Source organism: Pelophylax lessonae (assembly GCF_965119305.1).
Source record: "Pelophylax lessonae genome assembly, chromosome: 7".
Taxonomy (NCBI): Eukaryota; Metazoa; Chordata; class Amphibia; order Anura; family Ranidae; genus Pelophylax; species Pelophylax lessonae.
This window is the reverse complement of record NC_138774.1, coordinates 201332757-201347162: the sequence shown is the minus strand read 5'-3', so window position 1 is coordinate 201347162 and position 14406 is coordinate 201332757. Positions and strand designations below refer to the sequence as shown.

Below are 14406 nucleotides of genomic sequence, written 5' to 3'. Positions count from 1 at the left end.
GCATGCTGGAAAACCAGTAGCCGACCAGCTCTCGACTATAACTTTCAACCACTATAGTGTTCTGGCGAGGGGCCAGCCCCCTGTCAGAACAAAATAGAACAGCATTGGAGATTGGAGTACTAACATTGGATTGTTAGTACAGCGGCTCCAACTGGAGGTCTCAGGTTTTTTTTTTTTTTTCATTTAACCCGTTGGGTTGAACGAAAAAAAAGCTAGTGGCGCGTACCAGGCTTAACTCTCACACCAGCCCTCTCTTATCCAATTATAGCTCTTTGTTTCCAGATTTACCTCCCAATCCAGTACCCTCTATGATGAAGGCCAGCCAGCCTGCGCCCAAGGATACTAGATAGTCCCATTTATATTATTAGTATTTAAATACGGTCTTCCTCCTGTGTATAATTGTGTAGGCAGAACATTGTAAACTCTCGCTTAATACTTTACCTGCTAATGTATGTGTGTCCCTTGTTTTTTTTGTCCATCACACAATTACTCATACATAAATTGAACACATTGCTATAGCTGTATAAATAACAGAGCTTTTATTGATAACATGGATTTTGTATTTTAAAAGGGTTATGTAAAATAATTTCTTATCAGATATCCCTGGCACAGAGCAACAGCACTTATAAACTTCCTTATCTTGGTTGGAGGCCGGAGGTTTTATATGCAGCAGGCATTTTTTGAAGTGGATAAAAACACAGTGCATTTCTTGGCCACTATAGCTAAATCCCAACGCCCTCTGGCTTATATAAGCCCATAAGGGAGGCTCCCGGCCATAAAGTAGCATCTCCCCCGAGATATAGCCTCTGTTTTTTTGCTCCTTCTATCAGGATCTTGTACAGCAGTAAGGTATCTTATGGGGAAGATGCCCTATGATCCATTCTAGACTCCGTTAAACTGCCCGCTCTTTCTCCAAAACACATAATAAGCTGGATTCCTTTAATACCCCGGAGGACCTACTAACAGTTCTGTCCGGTACAATTAACCACAAAGCAGGGACTTATGGGCTAACGGGAGAAATATATAAAACCTATGGGGACATTCTTTTCCTGGAACTCTTGGCTGTGTTTAATGAGGCTTACGAATTTGGGACTCTCCCCTCTTCTATGAACAAAGCAATCATAGTTATTTTTTTGAAACTTAAAGAAAACCCCCTAAAGCCCTAATCCTATTGCCTGATCTCCCTGTTCACTCCTGAAGTTAAACTTCTGGCAAAAGTACATGGTAACCTTTTATCTAAATTTATCAGTGACATCATTCATCCTGGTCAAACGGGCTTCATACCAGCTAGATCTGCGGTTTAAAATATTAGAAAACTGTTCCTCAATTTACAAGTTCTAACTAACAATACAGTCAAAAGGGCTGTTCTCAATAGACGCAGCCAAGGACTTTGATAGCATAGAGTGAAACTTTGTGTGGCATACATGACATAAGTTTGACTTTGGTCCACGTTTCATTCAGTGGTTAAAGATCCTCTATTCAGCCCCCAATGCCTGCATACAAGTTAATGAGTGTACTATCAGATCCCTTTCCCATTTTCCAGGGCTCTAGACAGGGGTGCCCGTCACCCTTTCTCTTTGCCTTGGCATCAGAACCACTTGCTGCTGCTATTCGGCAATCTTCTGATATTGTGGACTTTTGTCAATCCACTGGAGAGGACAAGATCAAGATTTATGCAGACAATACTTAACTGTTCCTAAGGGACATGTTAAGACCCCTGCTGTCTGTCATGTCCCTAATCTTCACTCATGTTTTTTTTTACATTCTATTATTTGGGACAAGTCAGTTATTATGCCTCCCAATCCCATTTTGGATCCATTCCCCCATAAAGTTAGCCAGATAGTTTTGGTTTCATCTTTTATGTACCTGGGGGTTTTTGTTACGCCTACAATTTCTACTCTGAATGTCGATCTGCTCTTAACCAGATGGAAGAAGAATTGTACAGCCTGATGTAAACTACCCCTCAATATTGTAGGAAGGATCATTCTTATTAAAATGGTGTGGATTTTATAATTTTTGTATATCCTCCATGACACCCTCATTTGGATATCCCAAAAGGTATTCAGAAAAATAGAATCCTCATTTAGGAATCCTATTTGGAAGGGAAGAAAGCCCAGAATGAGGATGGAGGTACCCCAGCTTTATAAGGACTGAAGAGAACTGGCGGTTCCTAATCCTAAACTGTACTTCCTGGCTTCCCAAATTCAACAGATTACTGAATGGGGGATGTTAAATTTACAAGACATTGTTCAGAGGATATGCTCATTCTAAATGCCCCCAGATCCTCTAATCTCTTCATTGGAGGCTGGGCACTTCCAATCTAAGCAGCTGTATCCCACCTTCTTGTTGATTCACAAAACTTGGAAGGGCATCCAGATGATAGTTAACCAGTCCAGTTATTCTCAATATAGGCCCATTTGGGACAACCCTGGCTATCCGGAACTAGCAAAATCAGAGGGTTTTGATCATTGGAGGAGGGTGGGTGCAGACTATTTCTATCAACTGTTTGACAACAACATTCTGTTACCTTTTCAATCCCTTGTCAATCGATACCAACTCTCACACAAATCATTGTTTTAATACCTACAACTTTGTCACGCCTTTTATAAGCAGTCACGCTTGTCCCAGGTAGTTCATAACCCTCTAAAAATCCCGAGCATGGTGGCCCCTTTGAGTATTACTTAAAGGGGTCTGATAGGGATATATACTCTACTCTCTTGGTGGCCTTGACCTCTAGGGTATTTCTGCGATGTTGGGAGGGATGGAAGTAAGACATCGGTGACCTAAATGAGGACTAATGGACATTCACACTGGACGCAATATCCGCTGTATCTACCTCCCCTTCACAGACACAGACACGGCTATTCATTCTACATGGGGACTATTATCCCCCCCCCCCCCCCGCCATTTTCTATGTTTTATTTTGAATGTTGATTTTTTTTTTTTTTTTTGTTCTGTGAACTATGTTGAAAATTCAATAAATACTACCTGGTTACAAAAAGATATCCCTGGCACAGCAGCTAGGTAGACCAACCTTTTAACGCCTGCCTCTCTGTCTCACCAGCGGCAATGCAGAAAATGCTGGCGGAAAGTTACAAGAACAAGCTCCTGCAAATGGCTTATGAAGCAAGACGTCAGGAGATGGTTTACCAGACATGCTCCAGGTGAGGTGGAAAAACCCCAGATTGCAAGTAGTAAGACTTGTTGCTGTCAATGATTGTGTGCTGCTTTATGACAAGTCACAGAATAACAGGTGAGAGGTTTCTTCTAGCTAATTATTGCATCTGTGCAAGGCCAGAGTTAATCATTAAATGACTTGTCTTTTATTAGTGACATTGTCAGATCTTGGTCAACTTTTCTTTTTAGATATCTTTTATTGTCTGCTGTATTTTAAAGGGTTGATGGGTCAGGAGGAAGTGCTCAAATCAAAAAAGGGATCCCAAGGGCATAGAATAAGCATATATACATTAGCCCAAGCTGGATCAATGCAAATATGCAATAAAATCCATACTTGGAATTCAGCTTCATAAAATGCATTATGCAGGATCAAACATTTTGCATCCTGGATCTCACAAGGCGTATAAACGATAAATGCATGTAAGCGAACTAAATGTGCAAAATGTGAATATTGCTTTGAGAGTTAGGCTATGTTTATACCTCTGCATTTTTTTTACGGTTTGTTGATGACTAAATGTTATCTGGTTAGGTTTTACATGTACGTTAAGCTGTATTTCACTAGAGCTTCTTCTAGATGCGACACATTTAATAGGTTATTGTAATATTAATTTAATACTTTGATCTTTTCATTGACAGCCTGGCAGGAATGGATCGCAAGCTCCAGGAAATCCTGTCATGGCAGCAGGTGGATCAGAGTAAGGCCATCAGCCAGATCCTGCAGGAGGTATGCGTAGAATGTCCTTTAGAGTGTACCGGTCTCCTCTATAGGCCTAAACCTAAACTCAACATGGAAATGTCCTTGGTGCTAGTGAAAACAAACTAAAATATACATTTTGCCTGGGCTTTAGGCTATACTTGTCCATGTATATAATAAAGAGATCCATTTTAGAATGTAGCAATATTTATGAAACTTCTACCTATCAGTTTACTGGTAACATCACCACAGCATGAGGCATTGTGTCTTGATGATTCACTGGCAAACTGTTAGGATGAAACTTTGTAGGTATAAATAAATCCCCCAAGATGGTTCTATTCATTTATTTTGTGGACAAGTGCTGTTTAAAGTGTCTTTCCACTCAAAATTGATGTTTGGGTTATGGGTATATGCTGCCAGGCTTAGTTACCTACTGCATTCTTGTATCCTTTGGAAACTACATCAGTAAAATCTCCCTCACTTATTTTTTGCAGTGTAACCTAAATAAAAATGCAGCAGTGAGCATGGTAGTACATCATAGGTGGGTGGAACTGGTAACTGAGATCTTATTGCCAAACTTTCTGATTGTTTGAAAAAGACAGTGGGTTAACATGCCCCATTTCCCCAATAGCTAAAATATCATATCTTAATTGTACAGTACAGGGCACAGTTAGGGCCCTTTCACATTTTTTTGATGTGCTTATTTATACACCGTGAGTTATGTGTGTGTGTTCCTTCAGGTGATTGGACACTGGCAACACCTTAAAGGACACACCCATTGGGTGCCTTCCCTATAACCATGCCCCACTCTGAGTCCTCAGTTTTGTGCTAGTGTCTGAAGATACTGGATCTTCTTTACAGAGAAAATCACACTTCGCTTACCTAGTATATTATTTTCCCCTATCATTTTATCTTTGAATTTTTCAATCAACCCCTCACTGTCTTCTAATGCCAACCAGAAGCAGTGTATCCAGACTGGCACCACTTCAGTAAAACCTTGGAAGCTGTACCCGGCCCCCTCACTATAGGGATGGCCTATAATATTGCTTTAGACACTGGATCCTGCATGGGCGCATACATATGCATTCGGTGCTGTGCATTGAGTTAGCCGCAGGGTTCTATACAGGTCCAGGGTTGTGGACAGGTACGACAGATGAATGTATTCACCTTGTAGTGTAAACTTTTCAAACTAGGCTCTTAAACTAAACCACCCAGAGCTTAGTCTCAAGCGGATGACCAGGTGTTATATCACGACACTACTAACACATTTTACTGCCGCTTCTGCCTAGAGCCCTTATAATTTACTTAGGTGCTTCCTTCTGCCCTTTCACCACAAGAATCTGTTACAGGATGGTCCACACCTGGGTTAAAGCATACTCCTTATGCACACGTTTACCCTATACTCCCCACATTCAGGAGAATACCCTCACTTATAGCTGTGAAGAAGTCCAGGTGAGTTAGAGTAATTGCAAAATCGAAAGCTAACATTTACTGCCAAAGGTCTGCACAACACTCAACCTCAGAATGACTCTGTGTCTCTTTCCCTGAAGCAAGAGTTGGCTCTTTCACCAATTTCAGAATCCAATTTCAGGTACGCATCTATGTTACATTTCCACTAAGAGATTACAACCTTAATACAGCCATCTTCGTCCAGGGCCAAAAATATCACACCTCTTCTACTCCCATTTGTCAACCTGAGTAAGATCCTAATATGCTTGTCCCAGAGGATGCACACACAGAAAATAATGCAGATGATATTGAGGCAGTATTGGAGGAAGTTGTGGAAGATTTTTTTCCCCTTTAGGTTGTCACTACTTTGAAGAGGGAGCTTCACGCAACATGCTTGCTAACATTGAAAAGCTCATTGCCTCTCTCTGCAAAAGCCTTGGCATTGTGCCTAACTCTCCTCCATCTTGCCATGCCCCTTTGGGTACAAATAGACCTGTAAAATCCTGCACACCATTCCCTGTTCATGAACAGAAAGAATGTGCAGTCTTTGATGACTGGATCACTCCAGTTTTCTCACTCCCCCCCAAATCTTAGCTGAACTTGGCTCCAATGGAATTTTTTTTGCAAGGAATGAGCTCTTCATGTGGTTGATCCTGTCATCTCTGTCCTAAAGAAACATCTCAATGTTTGATATGTCAAACATTGTGAGACAAATTTCCAGAGTTGCCCCAGAAGTTTATCTAGCCTTTCCCAAAGCCCTCTTCACAGTGAAAGGGCACTCTCACTCCTGAGATTTGGTGGGACATCTGTTACAATTTGCCTCTCACTGAGTCCCAGACATCTTAGAACCTGTGGGTTTTATTGGTGGTTTCAAAGGGATTTCAAAATGTAGATAAAATGCTACCCCCTCACTGCTTTATTCTTTCAGATCAACCAAAAACTTCCCAAGGAAGTTAGATTTGCACAATTCTCTAAACCTTCTATTGTCCCAGGGGGTTGTTGTGTCAGTACCACCACAACACCGGTTCATAGGATTCTATTCAAACCGGTTTATGGTATCAATGCCCAACAAAGGAATTCATCCTATTCTGGACTTAAAATCCCTTAACAAATTATTTTAATTTCCAGAACTTTGCATGGAATCTGCATGGTCAATAATTGCCTCTCTGAGGGAGAATGCTTGGCTTTCATGTACATCCAAGATGCCTTTATGCATCTTCCCATTTACCCATCTCATCAGCACTTTCTGCATTTCACAGTGGCAGACAATCACTTCTAGTTTGTCACACTGCCCTTTGGCCTATCCTCTATACCGGGGGTCAGCAACCCGTTGATCGTGACCTAACAGTAGATCGTAAGCAGGTGACTGCTAGAGCGCGCCCTTGGCTTGTTGACCCGCCCTCTGCAGAACCTCAAACACAGTGGAGCCCTTATATGAAGCAGTGGGACTATTTTTTTACTTGGAGCGAGGCCGACTGTAGATAGAGCAGGCAGCTGCATCAGCTGAAACAGCTTCTGTAGTTTCAGCTGCTGTCCCCAGCGAAGTGATATCAACTGCTCTCCGCCTCTCTCTCTGCCTTAGTAGGACTAGAGTAGCACCAGGAGCAACTGCTGCAAGACACATTGAGCTGCAATTTGTGCCAATTGACCGTGTACTCTTCTCCTGTATTATCTTGTTCACGTGTGAAGCCTACAAACCATACTAAACTGGTGTCATCACCGAGCAAGCAACTATTATAGGGGGTTTAGGACAGTAAGGGCTTATTTACACTTGCTGTTTGGAGGGTTGTAAAACCCCACATTTGAGCCACGTTTTTACCCATTCCACCACCTCACCCCCTTTAGCTACAGCACCCAGGGGTGTACATACGCCCTTTCATGTTTGGCAAATGTAGCGTCAAGCATGACCCATTTAACAGAACAGGGCAGCTCTGCAAAGGACCTGCAACTTTGTGCTGTACAGCGACCAAGGAGTTAAAGCAGGCGGTGAGGAGGCTTTGCATTACCTCCACACCACCTGCTCCAACTCCCTGGACCTTGCACTAGCATGCTTGCAGAGTGGACCCATTCACTTAAATAGGCTGCGATCAGCGGGGGGTAGTGCCTGCCCAAATTGACTGGGTATAATTCCTGCTGCTTCCTTGGCTGCTGCCTCTGCAGCTAAAGGGGATAGAGACTTGGGGAGGTAACACCACAGTTCAACCACAGGGTTTTAACACCATCCCAGCCTCACGTGTGAACAAGCCCTAAGGGTGCCACTGCTGAATGCAACTAAGGGCTCATTCACAAGTGCAGCAGGCACTGCTTATGAGCATGTTTGAGGCATTGTTTGAGGTTTGAGGCAATATGTAAAAATGCCGTGCAATGCACGCAATTGTGGCATGGTAGTCCGGCGATTGTAGGTTTAAAACAGGCGATGAGGAGGCGACGTTGAACAACACTATGCCCCGGTGATCTTTTAATCCTTCCATGGTGATCAGGTATAGGGTTGCCACCTCATCCCTTTAAAACAGAACACATATTAATTACACAGGTTCTGTGGCTGATTAAGGTGGTAATTAAACTCACTTGGAGCCTTCTCTGCATTAAATTAGCCTCAGAACCTGTGTAATTAATTTGTGTTCTGTTTTAAAGGGATGAGGTGGCAACTCTAATCAGGTAGCTCTCCACCTCTCTAAGGTTGCCTACCCCTGCTCTATACCCAGAATATTCACAAAGGTTTTAGCACCACCTTTGCTTGCCCTTTCTAAGAACGCAGGGCATCCAAATTACCAGTTATCTACACCCTTCTTCTGAAGTACTCCTCTTCCTTCTAGCTATCAGAAAAGTCAGATGCCTCCAGGGTTTTTGCTGTGTAATCAACTTCTAAAACTCTGCACTTCAGCCAACCCTTCACTTGGAATACTTGGATCTGGTCCTGGACACATCCCAAGCAAAAGTATCTATCCCAGAAAAGAAAGTTCTTTCTCTGCACATGCTCAAGAATTGAGAATCAAGAGACATCCCACAATGAGATTCCTCAGGAGAATTCTAGCCCTAATGGTAGCCTCCTTCAAGGCAGTACCATTCAACCAAGGTCCCCATCAACATCTTGTAGCTCAGAGCAATCCGGGTGACTCTGCAGCACTGGACCTTGCTTCTGAACGAACACTTAATCAGGATGAGGACTCATGGAGTGGGGAAGGTCATAGGGGAGATGCCCAGAGGCTATGTCCTCTAAAGCCTTGCCAGTGTCCAGTTACCTGAAGGCACATGTCTATAACCCATGGTGTATGAATACCTCTGCCTGTGCCCTGTACTGTTCTCTAAGATATGGAATTTAGAGGCAAGTCCTTTTTTTGGGTTAACCACATTTTTTTTTAATCCCTAGCTTACATTTAATGCCTAGGCAACCTTTAATGGTGAATATTGCTCTGACTAACTGCTTTTTTTCCAGTCAGAAATACAGAAAGTTGCGTTTGAGGCCTTGCAGCTGAAGAAAGATTTAATGCATCGGCAGATACGGGAACAGGTGGGTGTGATCTGAGAGGGACTAATCAAGAAGGAATGGAAATTGTTCAGGAGATACTAAGAGAGGAATAAAGTGTACCTGCCTCCTAGCAGTGGGTGCTGCAGCTATTTTGTGTGGCAAACCAGTCAGCACGGATAGGCAGGGTGAGATCCAATGTCATGCACTGAGCGGCTTTAACCTTAGTTCCAAACCCAAAGTAGATCCCCAACATCCCTCCAATTTAATTTTCTGTGTGATGGGTATGCTTTAATCACTTCACTGCTGCTTGTTGCCATATATTATGGCAGAGCAAAGAATGATAACCCATGGCAGCTACATCTCCCCTTTAATCAGATTAGAGTAGCTGGAAAATCATGGCTCATTGGTTGCTACAAGACATCACCCATTACCTTTTTAACAAGCTTGATAATGGGGCTTCTGCATAAAAGTGGATTTATCTTTTTGAAGAAAACCAGCATTAAGAGAAACATAGAGTATGCCATTGAGGGTCACCTACTGAAAATGCTAGTTCCCTCTGGTCTTCATACTATCTTATTTGCTGACCTGGAATAAGCATGCATCAAGTGAAGTCAGTATTACTGTTCCAGATTAGTAAGTTAGACCGTACTGAAGGTAATGTCTCAGCATAATAGAACTAGTATGTTCACAAGTAGAGGTCAGTGATTGAAGTTTCCATACTTCCTTACTTTGGATTTCCTTATCGAGTATTGTTTTTGCTTGGTGCAATTTAAACTCTGCTGTAATATGCATTGTTTCTAAATAGGAAGCTCTTCCATGCTCACCTTTGCCAACATCTCAGCATGTTATTCAGCCTCTTCCTTGCCCTGCCTGGCTGTTGCTTTTTAATTTTCTTTATCATTGCTCTTTGCTTCCACATTTCTCTAGAAGACACTTCATATGTAGCATAGAGAACATCAAGAGTGAAAAACAGTTGTGTAGGCATTTAGCCAATTTAAAGTGTTACTAAACCCAGGACCCTGCATTCACTATATCTGATCTCCCACAGTACACAGAACATGGAAATGCAATTATTTTAGTAAATATAAACTGCTAAATATTACCTTTTCTCATCAGAAGTATATAGCAGTCTTGTGACTTCTATCAAGTAGAAGGCCAAGCACTGGTAAAGCTTGTAGGAGGAGTTTTCATTCTGCTATGACTGTCCTATGATGCTGCATGACCCCTGACTTTCTGTCTGGATAGTGCTAATCGCATGCACCCCCCCCCAAAAAAAAAACTCTCTAGTAATAAACCTCAAACTGAGCATGTGCAGAGTGCCTTCAAGGCTCTGTTTTATCAGCAGATGGATTGGGGACAGTAAAAGTAGGAGAGGATCAAACAGCTTTTTTACATAATGCAGAGGATTATTCCCTTAGATTCCACAGTAAGTATAACAAGCATGCTTTATTGCTAGTGATGCACCGAAATTTTCGGCCGAAAATGGGCTTATTCCATTTCGGCCGAAAATGGGTTAAATATGCCGATACTAAAGATGGCCGCTGCGGGCGCAGCGCAGGTTTTAAAAAACCCGCTTCTGGCCGGCGGCCCGCCTCCCGGTGATGTCACTACTACTACTGCGATCTGTGCATGAATGAATTAACACGGCGGGCGGGCGAGCGGCTGCTTATAGCTGTAACTATGTGAGCGCTTCACTTCCCTGTCAGGCATGTATCTCTGCTGACAGGGAAGTGAAGCGCTCACATAGTTATAGCTATTAGCGGCCGCTCGCTCGCCCGCCCGGTGTGTTAGTTCATTCGTGCACAGATCGTGCCGCCGGCCAGAGGTGGGTCTTTTGAAAGGAAGGACACAGGAGGAGCCGAGTGAAAGTAAGGAGATTGCATTGGGATGGTGAGGGACGCTGAGGCAGGGGGGGCGGACGCTGAGGCGGGGGGGGGGGCGCTGAGATGAGCTTACCAATGGTATTTGTATTATGCAGCATGAGGGGGTTAATGTATTGCCACTGCTGGTCACTGATGAATTAGTGACTGACCAGTGGCAGTTAATTAACCCCTTTGTGCTGCATTAATGCAACCAGTAGCAGTGCAACCAGTGTTAATTAAAAGGGGTTAATTAACTGCCACTGGTCGGTCACTAATTCATCAGTGACCAGCAGTGGCAATACATTAACCCCCTCATGCTGCATAATACAAATACCATTGGTAATTAAATTAACCACTATACTGGTGCAGGGTGGCAGCTACAAGTGTACGCCTGCCTGTTTTTGGTGTATGCCCCTGTTCTATCTATTTTAAAATTATTTGGGGGAAAAAAAGTCATTTTCGGTTTCTGTTTTCGGCCAAGGGCATCCTGCATTTTCGGTTTCCGCTCAGAATTTTCATTTCGGTGCATCCCTATTTCTTGCATATAGAGATATTACTGTTGTTGGTTTAGTAACACTTTAAGTCATAGCCTCTCCTCCGGGCTTGATTTATCCAGTACTTTTAGCAACTCCTCGATCCAGAACATTACAATTTTTGTAGTTATCTTCCTCCAATAAAGCGGCCTCTTCACAATAAAAATTATTTACTGAAAGTTTTTTTAGACCTTGAACACACCTCATTGGAAAATATTCTTGTTTTAAAAAAAAAAAAAAAGCATATAAAAGCTATTCAAAATTCTACCTCCATCAATAACCTCAGTCTTGGTATGATTTAAATGTTGGTAAACAAAAGGAGAGACAAAGTTGTGTTATCTTACTGGGATAGTTTAATAAACTTCGATGTAAGGAATGGAATACTTACCTTTTTGGGGAAAATGCTGCTCAAAGTCCACCTTTTGCCCAAAAAATAATTGCACCCACATTTGCAGAAAAAAGTGTGTTTGTTTTTTTTTTTATTTTTTGCAAATGACCCTACAAAGCATTGCAACTGCAATCCCTGGATTGTGTGTGTAATGCCAGGCTCCTACAGACGACTCCTCAAGCTGAAGGAAGTGTCAATCAATTATAAGTGTGGCGAGCACTGTACTTTTGTTATTTGATGACTGCAACTCTGCCTGCTGCGATGCCAGATGTAATTTGTGGTTTATTCATTCACAGATCTCTGTGATTGTACAACATGGCTATGAGCGAGAGCTGCATGATTATTTGGTAAAAAATCACAATCTCGATTCACCCCCCTCACGATCTTAAAACTGCATTTCCTCGATTCATACAGAGCAGAGTTGTTCTCTGCTCACTCACAGCTGTCAAATAAAAAAAAGAGCCTCCAAAATGTTTATCAACATTGTTAAGGCTGCGAGATAACTATAAACACAATGTTTTACAAGGTATCATTTCGCTCTTTGAGCAGATCAAAGAAATGAACTTCTGTCAAGGAGGGCAGTTTAACCTCTTAACCACTTGCCGACCGCCACCCGACTATATACGGCGGCGGTCAGCCCCTCTTGGGCAAAGCGCCCCCGCGAGTGAGACCAACGCGAGTGACCGGCGGCTCGGATGTCCGCCGGTCACTCGCGATCGTCCGCTGCAGAGGGAGAAAGGCAGACGGCTAATGTAAACAAAGCCGCCTGTCATTTTCCCTGGTGTAACTGCAGAGATCATACGATCCTGCTATTTAGGATCGTATGTCTCTGTGGTTACATCAAAAGACATGCCCCTTTACAGTAAGAAACACGCCCCTAGGGACACATTTAACCCCTACCTCTCCAATAAAGTTAACCCCTTCCCTGCCAGTGTCATTTTTACAGTAACCGTGCATATGTATAGCACTGATTACTGTAGTAATGTCACTGGTACCCCCAAAAGTGTCAAAAATGTCAGTCAAGGGTCCGATCTGTCCGACCGCAATGTCGCAATCCCGCAAAAAAATCGCAGATCGCCGCCATTACTCGTTAAAGAAAAAAAAAAACACCAAAACTGACAGAAATCTTTCCCTTAGTAAACGCAATAACTTTTGCGCAAACCAATCAAAATACGCGTTTTGCAATTTTTTTTTTTTTTTTTACCAAACATATGTAGCAGAAAACAAATTGGCCAAAAATGTTAAAAAATTTTGATTTTTACATTTTTTGGGGGGGGGGGGGGGGGATTTCATATAAAATGTTGCTCTTTTTTTGTTCATAGCGCATGATGAAAAAATCGCACAGGTGATCAAATACCTCCAAAAGAAAGCTCTTTTTGTGGGAAAAAAAGGACATCAATTTCATTTGGGTACAGCGTCGCATGACCACGCAATTGTCCGTTAAAGTCACGCGGTGCCGAATCGCAAAATAGGCCCTGGTCAGGAAGGGGTAAAATCTTCCGGGGCTTAAGTGGTTAAAGACTAAGCCTTTTTCTGACACTTGTTGATTACAAGTTAAAAATCAGTATTTTTTGCTAGAAAATTACTTAGAACCCCCAAACATTATATATATATATATATATATATATATATATATATATATATATATATATATATATATATTTTCGGCAGAGACCCTAGAGAATAAAAATGGCAATTGTTACAATATTTTATGTCACACTGTATTTGCGCTGAAGTCTTTCAAATGCAGTTTTTTGAGAAAAATACACTTTAATGAATTAAAAAAAAAAACTAAACAGTTAAGTTAGCCCAATTTTTTTGTATAATGTAAAAGATGATGTTACACCGAGAATCGTGAGTGGATTGTGATCTTTATTTTATCCAGAATCGTGCAGCTCTACTATGAGCCCTGCACAGCACAATAAATTCAGAGAAGAGAAGAACATGCTGACAGTTCAATGCCTAAGACCTCACCGCTCTTCAGTCCTTATTTTAAACAAGTTGCCTGACTCGTATGACACGTGCACCTCTGTGGTTTCATGGAATTTAAATGCATGTTATTTTTTACTGGTGGATTCTTACGTTTTAAGTGCAATCATGTGATTCTATTCCATTCTTAAAGTAGAACTCTACTCCAAACTGCTGCTTTACATATTGAGTAGAGAAGGGTTAGAACCAATGTCATGTTTTTAAAGCTGCGTGTGTGGGAAGATTTATTCTCACTTCCTATCCTGGTAACTCTCAGGGACTTACTGTCAGTTGAACTTACTGTTCTCCCTCTCTGAAATGCGTTGTACTAATATTTCTATTAAAAAATTATTTTGGGGCTGATCAGTACCAGTGGCCTCCCTAGGGAACACTTATTAGAATGCAGTGTGGAGTATGCACTGTAGAGAAGGAGGTGGTAAATTCAACTTGCAGCAGTACGTGTGGTCACCAGGACAAGAAGAACGTGCATTTCTCCCAAATTGGACACAGGCTGTAATAAACACCTGACAGAGAATCAAACCCACCCTCAGTCTTTTCAGAATTTATTTTTTTTTGTTTTGTTTGGGGTTCCTTTTCCACTTCGAACTTATAATTTTGAATCTCTTGTAAATTACAGTAACATAATAACTTCACATTTGGCAGTTTATTGGTAGCCTGCCTTAATAATATATGTGATTTGTTTTCTGCGTACAATGTAGATCCAATGCATGTACTGCACTTCCTTTTAATACAGCAAAAAAACTAACCTTTTGGCTGCCGCAGATGTCTCTCCCTTGATGTCCCCCTGGCTTTGCTACGGCAGCTCAGATAGCTTATAAAAGTGAGATTTTATTTATCCAATCCCT

General features: G+C 42.0%; 1 protein-coding gene across 1 annotated transcript in view; it reads left to right on the top strand.

The window, feature by feature from the left end:
- LRSAM1 (leucine rich repeat and sterile alpha motif containing 1) overlaps positions 1–14406 on the top strand; it is a 116824-nt gene that overhangs the window by 79233 nt on the left and 23185 nt on the right. Inside the window, exons 16-18 of the mRNA XM_082263002.1 lie at positions 3065–3164; positions 3814–3901; positions 8757–8831. Of these exons, the coding sequence (XP_082119128.1) occupies positions 3065–3164; positions 3814–3901; positions 8757–8831 (263 nt within the window). The remainder of the gene's footprint in view (positions 1–3064; positions 3165–3813; positions 3902–8756; positions 8832–14406) is intronic.